Source organism: Neovison vison, chromosome 1 (assembly GCF_020171115.1).
Source record: "Neovison vison isolate M4711 chromosome 1, ASM_NN_V1, whole genome shotgun sequence".
NCBI classification, from domain to species: domain Eukaryota; kingdom Metazoa; phylum Chordata; class Mammalia; order Carnivora; family Mustelidae; genus Neogale; species Neogale vison.
The window spans coordinates 10,163,141-10,175,151 of record NC_058091.1 but is presented as its reverse complement, the minus strand read 5'-3'; the positions used below and the strand labels follow the sequence as shown (position 1 = coordinate 10,175,151).

The following is a 12,011-nucleotide window of genomic DNA, read 5'->3' as shown; positions in this document are numbered from 1 at the left end:
AGGAAAATGTAGGGCACACCAGTAATCCCATACAAAACATACGCTTTTTATAAGCTGTGTAACCAGGGGCCACTGAGGACAGGGATGTAGACGGAGGAGCCCCAGGTGCCGGGAGGCCTCTTCCGGGACCGTACACGTCACCTGAGTCCTGACCACATTCTTTCATACAGATGCATTTTCCTACATTATGGTGCCATAAAAATCCATAAGTCTTTTTTGGAGATCTAAAAACGATGCTCTGCAAAACAAGACAATGCAGTTTAAAAAAACCATTGTTTTCATTAATCATTTCTGACTTTATGAGAATGAACTGAGATACTCAGAAGTTCATTAAACTCAGGTTCCTTGAACAAAGAACGGCAAGAAAAGTGAAAATGTATGTAGCCAAACTAAGTATACTGTTATTTCAGGCGCATCTGAGGGTAGGGGATACACTCTTCATAAATGGGAACAACAGCAGCGGAGTCTCCTTGCTCAGGTCCTGATTAACTGTCCTTCCAGAAGCCTCCCGCATTCTGGCTTTGGAGGGGACCAGGCCAGAAGTGGCAGGTGGGGCGTCTGTTCAGAATGTTGGTGGCGCCTCTCAAAATAGTTTTAAATTGAAATGATCGCTTTTACTTCTCTTCCCCTGAATGGAATGTCAGACTTTTACCTCTCAGTTTTTCAGAAATGAACTGCAGTAGGGAGGTTGCTGGGATTTTTTTTATTATTATTGATTTTAAGTGATAATGCTTTTCTCCTCTTGTTCTTATTTCAAATTTTCATTTAAAAAAAAATTGGACCCATTTTTTATTGCTCCCCAAAAGGAAAAATATTTTCAAACTAGCATTTAGAAACCTCTTCATAATAACTACCCTATCAGTGATGACAAAACTACTGAAATGTGGTAAAAATCCAGTAGGACAGTTATTTTCCTAGTCAAACATTCCTTGGATATAAGAATATGGAAAAAAATTTTAAAAACTTATCCTTTGACTATACAGTGTGTTCCATATTCTGAGTATGTATATGGATGTGTAGCTATATATATGAATATGTGTATATATTTTTAAGCTCGAATCTAAAGTAATTTTTAAGTGACTTTCTGTTTAGCCTTGGCATCAGTATGAATTCTGAAAGGTCACACTTTTTTTATCTTACCACCCTAAATTTTTTATTTACATCAACTTGTATCACCCATTTTTTGTGTGTTTAATGTAAAGATGTTATGCCTCAGTAATTCTGAGTCTGAAGGCTTAAAATTTCAGCAGGAGTAGCTCAAGAGAAGTACACGTTAATTAGGGGAGAAGCTGCCACTCACCCAGCTTCGTTAGTCTCATTCTCAGGCATCCTTTCTGAGGTCCTACTTTTATTGGGGATCCTTTGCAAATAAGGTAACTTCAAACTTAAGTGGCAGTCCTGTTATTTAACCCCCCAAAATTTCAGCTATGCATTTAAAATTGTTAAGCTAAATATAATGGAAAAGAGTTCAGAAGAACTCCCATTTAAAATAACAGCTATCCATTGCAAATGACAGCTGGTAAATACACATAAGAAAATGAAGTCAGTTCTTGTTCCAAGGAAATCTTTATTGAGAATTTAGAAGTGATTTTTCACAATAACCCTGAAGTTGCACATACTACAACTACCCAAATCATTGTTACAAATACAGAGACATAAAAGAAAAGAAAAACAGACACTTGGGCTGTTTAGGACCAGAAGTCTTAACCTTCCCAGATCCCATAACCCAGAAGGTGGGTTTAAGTTATGCAGAAACAGTAACTTTTGACATTTTAGTATCAGATATAATTAGAAAAACAAAGAATTAGAGCATCAGAATAAACCACATGAGCCCATAAACCCATGTGTGTAAAAGTAAATGTGTATTTTTATCCATAGATGTTCAGGGAGTATGAAATAGCACATGTGTTTGTGATTAAGCACGGTTGCCTATGAAGTCTGTTAAAATAATTCTCTAGGAGCCCCTTGCCTTGGCAGAGAAGTTCAAGAAATCTTAAGTAAGGGAAGCTAGTCATCATGAGTAAATGCCAGAACTTTAGCCGGACGCTAGTCTGTAAAGCTTGCAAATGAGCATAAAGCCCACACCACGGGTTCCTGGGATTTGGGACCTACCTTACATTTTCTGGCAAGTCCCATATCAGCTTTCCTCCATATGCTTTAGCATTTTAATGAGGACAGACATTAGCCATTCTTTTTTTTTTTTAAGGTATTTTTTATTTATTTGACAGAGAAAGGGGGGGTCACAAGCAGGCAGAGAGGCAGCAGAGAGAGTGGAGGAAGCAGGCTCCCCGCCGAGCAGGGAGCCCGATGTGGGGCTCAATCCCAGAACCCCGGGATCACGACCCGAGCCAAAGGCAGAGGCCTTAACCCACTGAGCCACCCAGGTGCCCCTTAGCCATTCTTATTTTGATAAGAAGTAAGAGTCCATATCGTTTGGGGGCTCTATAATACGACATCCATGTGAGATTTTAAATTCACTGTGGTTATTCTATGAGCGAGCACCCTTTTATTTTTAAAAATGACGTGAGGTATCATTGGAATCATGCCTTCTGGGATTCAACGCTTCTATCAATCAAGGTTTAAAAAAAAAAAAAAGGTTTTTGGTTTTTTTTGTTTTTGTTTTTGTTGTTTAAGTATATAAAGGGGGAGTTTGGGCCCTTTATTTAAAGTCAAAGTAAAGTCTTAATTATAAGAAAATGTATAGTTTGTGCCTGAACTAGTAGCCTTCATTCCTAATTGTTGTGTGATAGCAGTAGTTTTTAAATTTCTTCTCTCCTTGTATTTGGTAGCTCATTACTTTCTTCTCACCTTCTTCCCTTTTCCCTCTGCCCCCCCGCCCCCCCCCCGGCCAAATGTTCTTTCTGGGCCCTAGAAGTCCAGCTCTTCCACCACCACTGGGGAAAAGATCACAAAGGTGTATGAGTTGGGGAATGAGCCAGAGAGAAAGCTATGGGTGGACAGATACCTCACCTTCATGGAAGAGAGAGGCTCGCCCGTCTCGAGTCTGCCTGCCGTGGGCAAGAAGCCCTTGGACCTGTTCCGGCTCTACGTCTGCGTCAAAGAGATCGGAGGTTTGGCACAGGTGAGAGCGCATGAGTGAACCCACGAGGAGACACCATTCGGAAGGTCTCCCTGCAGGGTTCTTTGTGCAGACTCAAACTTTGTTTTTTTCCTTCCATAAGGAAAAGCTAAGCCTAGGGGCTCCGTGTCTGGGTGCTGCAGGGGAGAACACTAGAGCTCGGGACCCTGGCCCTGCCACCAACTCGCAGGGTGACCTCGGTCCATTTCTGTGCACCTCTGTTCTCCTCTGTAAAGTCAGACAGCTGGGCTAGATCTTCCTTTAGGTTCTCTGACCGCTCTAGAATTGCGTGGGTTCTGCCAAGATGCCACAGGAAATACTCCAGAAATGTTTCGCAGGTAACCAAATTAATTGTCTGGATCAGTTGTAGATGCAGTTGGCACTCTCCCTCTGTCCAGAGCAGTGGATTAAGAAAATGACATCCTGTATCCAGCAGCACGTCCCCAGTACCCAGACGTGAAGAGGGCCAGGGCTGTGCGGTGCCGACCTTGCCCTGGCCTCTCGGAGCCAGTGTTCGCTTTGTCTTGTACCCCGGGGGCCCGCGCCTTCCTCACACTGGTCCTGGCGCTGCTTTCAGCAAGGAGTCTAGTTCGGAACACGGTGTCCTGCAAGAGGAACGGGCAAAGGGTGTCCCCAGAGTCACGCTTACGGCGTGCTGAGCACTGTGCGGTCCCTTTGTTCTGGCTGTGGCTTTCTCTATACCCATAAAAGACAGGGGTCATCAGCCCCAAGAGCGGAGAAAGCTGTAACGGTGAGGTGCGATCATGTGGCCCAGGGGCACCCAGGGTAGGGTAGGTGCGGCCCGGCCTGCTGGCTCCGAGACGCTCACTGTTCCATCCACCAACAGCTCTCAGCCTGCGTTTCCATTAGAAGTACTCTGGGAGCTTTAAAAACCTGCCCGTCCCTGGGCTCCTATCCAGATCAGTGAGAGGAGCAGCTGTGGGCCCCTGTGGTCTAGTATGCATTGTGGCAGCCCACGTTCCCGCCAGGTACCACGGGTTGCCGACCATCCCGGGGTGAGTCCCCTCGTGCACAGGTGTCAGCGAGGGCCCGCCCCGGTCTCAGTGCCGTGTGGCTCTAGGGGAGGCAGGAGAGGCCTTTATTCTCAGCAGTCCCCGGCGGGCCACATCCCACCCGCGGTGTGCAGCCCAGGCAGGGCCTGATCCCAGGCTTTGCAGAAACGGATGGTAAGTCACACAGCGCGGACCAAGGGCTGAGAGTTGGTCCATGGAGGGGAGAGCTCAAGACGCACACCTCTCCCCGCACCCCGACCCCCTGGCCTTTCCCCTCTGCACCTAACCCCCTGGGCATCGATTTTTAGAATCCTCAGGACACTAGACGATGGCCTTCACCCTCACAGAAGTACAGAGTGTGTCCAGACGCCTTCCTTGGGCCCTGCCGGCGGTGTGGGCCGCCGCGTTGGTCAGCAAGTAAGGCTCGGAGCGGCCTGGCTAACGGGCGGCTGGAGTGTGGCTGGACCCCATGGTGGTGAGCCGCTCGGCCACATTGTGGCTCTTACCCCGTTGTGATTTCCGCCCGGGGGCCCGCAGGAGATGGGTGCAGGGCCCTGCTTGTCAGGTGTCCCAGGCAACGCCCGGCCCGGCCCTTCCGAAGCCGTCCACGGGCGTGCTTGGCACGGCCAGGCGTTAAGTGCCCGAAGTGGAATTGGTCATTTCATGAGCTTTCTGAGGTTTGCTTATCACGTACCATTTAGTACTAAGTAAATGGACGTAAAGAGCTTTGTGAGAAAGTTTGAATCCAGAAATGAAACATTTCATTTAAAAACCACTGTCCCCTTAACCCTCACCAGGCTCCTTAGCACAAGGCGCACATACCTGAAGGCAGAAGAGGCCCGGGGATTTGCAGGTCCGCATGTTGCCTTCAGCCATTCAACCACCGGTGACTCTGGCCCAAACAGGAATCAAAAGTTAATGCCCCAAATCCTCCTGTAGCATTTCAGGCTTTCTCTCCCTTTTTTCCCTTCCCTTTGCGGCTGCCTTCTCTGCGCGCTGAGGGTACCTGGGAACCCCGTGTCATTCCCTGGGCCTGCTCTGTCAGCTAGCTGGTGGCCTTGCAGAGCCACGCAGGGCTGATGGCTGGTGTGGGCTGCCCCCAGTGTCACCTCTGCCCAGCACCCTAGGAGAGCTGCCTGGGGAGAGGAGGGACGCGGGCTAGAATTTCAGGCTCGTCTTTCCGGGAGCCTGTGGCTGTTGGAAGGAAGCACTGTTTTTCATATCAAGGCTCAAACACTTAAATTGCAAAATAGTTAGTTATTGATTTTTAAAATTCATTTTCAGATGGCTTTTTTCCTTTTTTTTTTTTTTTTCTTTTAGATGAGAGGTGGGACGGGGATAGGGATGAGCGAGAGCAGGAGGGCGTATACACTTGCTCAGAGAACATCGCTGGCTCGGAGCCGCAGCGGCCTGGAAGAGTGTGAGGCATTAGAAGGTGTATGAGGCAGAAGAATCTCGACAAGCGATGCTTTTTATGTAGCTATCAGCAGGTCCCTTAATGGTTTTATAACTGTAAACGCTGTCTGTGCACTACTGAGTGGGAGTAATGAGCGTTAGTTAAGAGAGGCAAATAAAAAAAAAAAAAAAAAAAGTAAACCAAGACATTAAGTGCTTTTTTTTGTCTCCTGGCTTTAAACAAGCCACTTTGCTGCAAACCAATGATCCTGCCTTTTTTTTTTTTTTTTGCTAGGTTAATAAAAACAAGAAGTGGCGTGAGCTGGCAACCAACCTAAATGTTGGCACTTCAAGCAGTGCGGCAAGCTCCCTGAAAAAGCAGTATATTCAGTACCTGTTTGCCTTTGAGTGCAAGATAGAGCGTGGGGAGGAGCCCCCGCCGGAAGTCTTCAGCACGACGGACACCAAGAAGCAGCCCAAGCTCCAGCCGCCCTCTCCTGGTAAGTGGGAGTACTGCAGCTGTCGCGGGGGAGGTCGCAGCTAGGAAAGCAACCCGAACTAGGGGTCTTTGAGGACAAGGAGTGTTTTGTAACCGAACCGCTTGACGGTGCTTAAGGGAAGAGAATGTTTGGGATGTGGCTGTTGGGGCCAACATTGCAAAGGCACCATTCTTCTGCTTTACCTTCTTAGTCTAAGGAAACGGGAATTCCGAGCTCTGTGTCTCTAGTCCTTCTACAGGTATTTAAAAATACTCCTGCTGGGGCGCCTGGGTGGCTCAGTGGGTTAAGCCTCTGCCTTCATGATCTCAGGGTCCTGGGATCAAGCCCCACATTGGGCTCTCTGCACAGCGGGGAGCCTGCTTCCCCCTCTCTCTGACTGCCTCTCTGCCTACTTATGATCCCTGTCTGTTGAATAAATAAAGAAACATCTTTTTAAAAATTTTAAAAAAAATAAAAAAAATAAAAATACTCCTGCTAACTTCCCAGTAACCTGTGCAAATACTTCTGCACTCCCAGAAGACGCCGCCCTACTACTGCTGCTGTTGGGGACACTCCAAGCTGGGTGTCCGCAAAATGAAATCTGGACTCGGTTTTCAACGTCCCCTGCCCAGCAAGCCCTCCCTTGCAGGCAATCCAGCAAACCTGGCATAGGAAAGGTCCACGCAGCCCTGTTTCTGAGTCCCAGCAGTCAGTTAGCTCCGACCTAGAGGTCAGGAGTCTTAGGAATCCTACCTAGGAATAAGGCGATTGCCTACATTCTCCCCAGCAAAACGAGAATAATGAGGCCCGCCTTCTCTCCGGCCTCTCCACTCAGCTGCTGGAGACCCTGCCATCCTATCAGCTCGCACGCTCTCCTTTGCTCTACCTGCCTTCCAGATTCCTGAATCTTTATATTCTGATAAACACAGTATTCTCAGGAAGAAAATTGCATCATGCCCAATTCTGGGGATGGTGACCTCACTCAAGTTAAATCAGCTGTGTCCTCGCCTGGCCACATCCAAGCCCCTTGATGGTCAGCACTTAGCCACACTGTCCTATGTACAAGACGGGCCCGACCGTTCCTGCCACCTCCCATCACGTGAACAGGACTGTTCTGGGACCAAATGCCAGCATTTCGTAAGCACTTCATGTGCCAGGCCCCTTTCTAAGTGCTCTATCATTGAATCTTTACATCACTGCTGTGATGCACATACTGCATCAAAATCACAAAGTCTGTGAGAAAACTAACACATAAGATCTGAAAAACTGGCCCCACATCTCTTAGCTGGTGGGTGGCATCCAGCTCGTGCAATAGGCCTGGACCTACTGTACTGAAATGGCATTGTAACAGGGAAGCCTTCTACGCAGAGAAGAAGGTGTCTGTGAGCCAAAGAAAGAAGCTGTTTTCCCCCTTGTTTCCTCCAGCTGCTTTCTGGATGGCAATGCGAGTGCCTGCGGGTCCCGACCAAGAGATCTCACATAAATACTTCATAGGGCCAAGATGCACTAGCAGGGAATGTACCAAGGTATATATTTAGACCTGACAGCTCTAAACACAATTAGAAATCCTCTCTCACCCCACCCTTAAGGATCCGAAGCCTTTGCAGTTACCGTATACCTTAAAAACTGTGAAATCTAATTTTAAAAGTCTCACAACATTACATTCAGTTCACAGAGTCAAACAAGCCGCCTGTGAACAGCCCTGAAACTATTTTTCCAAAATAAAAACACAGTGGGGTGTAGGGACCAAAGTGGCGATGTCTGCAAAGATGTAAAGGTATATTTTATTTGCCAGGAAAAACGCATGTCACTGAATGGGCTGCACTTCCGTACGGAGAATAGCTCTCCCAGTGAGCACCAGCTTCAGTACAAGAAATCCCGCTGAGCCATAGACCCTTCAGAAAGTGTAGAGCCTGTTCTCTCCACAGTCAGCTCTTGCCTTTTTCCTTTTTTTTAAACTGCCATCTTTATGGCAACATTACCGTTTTAACTGCACAAAGGAGCCTGGATTGCCGATGTACTTCTGACAATACATTCTTCTCAGTGGTCCGCACGGTCCCAAGTCTTGGGGAAGAGGGGTTGGGGGAGGAGGGCTTCCTGAGCCTAGCCGGACAGAAGGACATGCAGACTGGTTGGTGGGGTAGCGAGAAACAGCAGCCCCATAACCAAAAGCCAGGCTTTCCCCTGGCACCCATCAGTCAGTGGCCTCTCTGAGTCCAGAACTAGCATTAAGGAAAACAAAATCTATTTATTGTCAAAGGAAAAAAAAAATTATTCCAAACTGTGTGCCATGTCAGGACCTCATATACCGCAAAATTTTTGAAAAACTAATTTTCAGCCAAACTCTGTGTTCTTAGAAGTCAGTTTTCGCCATTGGAAGGCAACGGTGGTGCATTTCTTCCCATCCAGGCAAACTAATCGAAACGATTCCTAAGAAACATGCTAGATGGCTTTTTAAACAGCCACTCTGAAGCACCCTAAATCTGAGATCCCTTGGCCATAGCACAAGCATCGTGACTCGTCCTCCTGTATTTGGTTTTGATTTGGTGTGGCTGGTGTGGGCTAAATGTCATTTCTGCCAGTCTCTGGGGGGTAGAACCCCTGAGTCCTTGGGGGCACCACGATCTTCACTGGTCACCTGCTTTCCCACCCCAGAGCTCAGAGTTACAGTCTTCCAGTGACTCAAAAAAGTCCCTGTATGAAACTGGGCAAGGCCTGGGGTACGGCTGCATCTCTGAGGGCAGTGGGGAATCTTGTTACAGTAAGTCTATACATAAAGTTTTGGGGTTCTCATGGTCAGCCGCAGGACTCGTCTCCACAAGTGGCCAGGCCGCCTGGAAGGCGGTGGGGGTGGGCCAGGTTAGGGATGGGGGCGGCGTGGGGGGGGGGGGAACAAGGTAGCTCCACATTCAATTAGTAAGTCTGTAACCAAAAACCCATCCATCTTTGCTGGCAGGTGGCTGACTGCATTTCTATTATTAGCTGACAGGTGATGTCACAAAACCTGTCATGGAGCCAACTAGGGAATCCTCAGTGGAAGATAAATGAGAAAGGGGTTCAGGTTATAAACAAAGGTGCCCTCTGGGTGACCTCTAGTCACGGTAGACCTGGGACATATCAGCTATCCTTCCTTCTCCCTGCCCTCCTTCCCGCAACCCCAGCCAGAACTAGGGCACCAGGTTCGTGCTGTGTAAATTATCTTCCCAGCTAGGAGTCTGGCTGTACAGTCTGAAGTGTGTGAATGTACTTAACCTTCAATAACCTTTCCATTGTTTACTTTCGAGTATACATTTGTAGCTTCTGGCAAAAGGTAGGGAGAGCCTGCAGTGTGTGCCGGCCTCATCTACTAATGGAGCTTCAAGAGGGGGCATTCATTTTTTTTTACCCCCTGAAGGGAAAGGAAAAAACACTAGCAGAGGGGAGAGTTTTTGGTTTGGGGTTTTTTTTTTTTAATTATTTTTTTATTTTTTAATTTTTTTTTTAGCTGTAAATGTGAATACTTACAAATAAGGGTCATTCTGAAATCCCAGCCTGTGAACCATGTTTCCAGGGAAGCTGTGCTATCCACTGTGTGGAGTCTGGTCTGGCATTTAGGAAGCACATTATTTCTCCTGCCCGCTCAGAGGTGCAGTCCCATCTGTAGGATTATCCTTCTGTATTTATAGAAGACTCCACTTTTTTCTTTGATTACAGTCTACTTATTTAATCTGTAGTTTCAGGCTTTCACCAAAATCTGATTTATAAGCATGCATTACTAAGCTTTTCTTTTGCAATAGCTACTTGAAAAAGATCTGGTTTTCAAGTTAGTCTTCCCGGCATCTCTGACAGCCTCCCTGAGTCACTCTGGCCCCAGGCACTCAGGAGACACCATATACAGCCCTGGTGGCCAGTGCTCAGGATTCATTCCCAAGCAGGCGGGGGGGGGGGGGGGGCAACCTGATCTCACCAGAGACCTCCTGTTCCGCTGAGGCTCTCAGAGTTACGAGTGCTGGACTCATCCCCATCTCGGACTCCTTCCCAGCGTGCTCTGTAATCTCCAGTGATTTGTTGAACCCCATCTCCTCGACAGTTAGATGTGGCTGATGGTAACTGTAATGAGTCTTGGACACCTCCTAAGATGGGGGCTCCATGATAATAACATACACAGTATCGTAAGTGACGATAAGTCACTTACAAGCAGCCGGTAGTTCCGCCATTTGTAACACTTCTGAAAGCATTTATTATAAACTGCATGAGGGCAGGAATTATTGTCTTTTTTGTCAGTTTGGGACACTGCTAGTGCATGCAGAAGTAGAAAAAAACAATACAGTAAGCAGTATAGCAAGCATGTTATTTATTCAATAAGTAGTTGTTTAACAGATGAAGGCAAGCTCTGTTGGGCACCTAACATGCAAAGGTTGCTGATAAAGCAGAAACCCTTAAAATACTGCCTTTTCCAATGAGATGAGTTTAAGTTTTGAGAAGATCTGCTCAATTCTGAGCTCTGTGATTATAATGTAATTATAGTTAAAGCCAAATCTCAGGTCTCTGATAATGACATTAAAGAACTCCAAAGAGCATGACTTTGGTTTTGTAATAACAAATCTGATTCCGTAGCTCTAAAAACGACTTTATTAATGACATAGCATAGACACATCCAGACATTGGGGAGGCATTGAAGTGACATAAGGCTCATTACTAATTTGTATCATTGCGTTTCAACTTAAACACTTCTCATTGCCTAAGATCTGGTACTAATTTTTCTAATTTTTTTCCTAAAATAGCACAGTAGTCCATCAAATCAGTATACCAAATTTTTCATCCCATTTTTTTCCTTACTCCCAGACATTTAGATTATCTCCATTATAAACAACACTGAAATAAACATTTTTCTGCCTAAAGGCTTCTTTTAGATTAGATTATTTTCTTGAGATAAATACCCAGGAAAGCAATTACCCAGTCAAGAGGTATAAATATGTTTTATGGCTCATAAATGAAGTATGTTGCCAAATAGATTACTAAAAAAACAAATAAAAAAAACTTCTACTAATTTTCACTATAAATAATATAAAAGCAACTGATTTTACTGTATGGTTACCAGTAATGGCTGCTGTTACTATTTCTAATAAGCTGGTGTTGTGTTGTCTTTCCCCCCTTTTTTTTAATAAGTAGGAAGGATGAGCTTACTTGATAACCTCTCGTTTTTTTCCTTCTTTTCTCTTGGTGCTACTACTGTCAGCTAACTCAGGATCCTTGCAAGGTCCACAGACCCCCCAATCCACTGGCAGTAACTCGATGGCAGAAGTTCCAGGTGACCTGAAGCCCCCGACCCCAGCTTCCACCCCTCATGGACAGATGACCCCGATGCAAGGTGGAAGGTATGCAGAAGCGTCTCCGTGAGCCCCACAACCGCGGATTTTTGGAGAAGACTTGGTGTTCTCTTGCGAGTTTTGTAATGTTGATTCCTACGGGTTTTAGTCATGTCATGATTTTTGGATGGTTTTTACGTTAATTTTCAAGTTAAGCTTTTTCCGGAACAAGCGTCCGGTGGCAGCTCCTGCTGCTTCTGAAGCTTCCCTTCTCCTGTCTTCAGAAGCAGCACGGTCAGTGTGCACGACCCGTTCTCTGACGCCAGCGACTCGTCGTTCCCGAAGCGGAACTCCATGACTCCGAGCACCCCCTACCAGCAGGGCTTGAGCATGCCGGACGTGATGGGAAGGATGCCCTACGAACCCAACAAGGACCCCTTCGGTGGAATGAGAAAAGGTGAGTGCAGGGGGACCTCGCCCAGGCTCCGTCCAGAGGACGGTCTTCCCTCGGCCGTCGCACGGCCAGTTCACTTACCTATTCGAGACATAGCGGAGTCCCCGCTCCTCGGCCTCCTAGATTTCTGGCCTCGGGGAAGCCTCCGTTTCCTCATCTAGAAACTGGGACCTGTCTACAGGCTGTGATGGAGCTTGGTTGAGTGGGTCCTTGGAGGATGACACACGAGGTGCGCAAGCGCGCTCGTGGCGCCCCCTGGCGGCGCGGGTCCTCTCCTACAGCGCGGGCTCGCAAGAGCTGGGG

General features: G+C 47.0%; 1 protein-coding gene across 7 annotated transcripts in view; it reads left to right on the top strand.

The window, feature by feature from the left end:
• Positions 1-12,011, top strand: part of ARID1B (AT-rich interaction domain 1B) — a 443,861-nt gene that overhangs the window by 413,169 nt on the left and 18,681 nt on the right. For all 7 annotated transcript variants that reach the window (XM_044243328.1, XM_044243320.1, XM_044243293.1 and 4 more), the window contains 4 exons: positions 2,873-3,082; positions 5,783-5,987; positions 11,185-11,323; positions 11,539-11,711. In XM_044243328.1, coding sequence (XP_044099263.1) covers positions 2,873-3,082; positions 5,783-5,987; positions 11,185-11,323; positions 11,539-11,711 — 727 coding nt within the window. The remainder of the gene's footprint in view (positions 1-2,872; positions 3,083-5,782; positions 5,988-11,184; positions 11,324-11,538; positions 11,712-12,011) is intronic.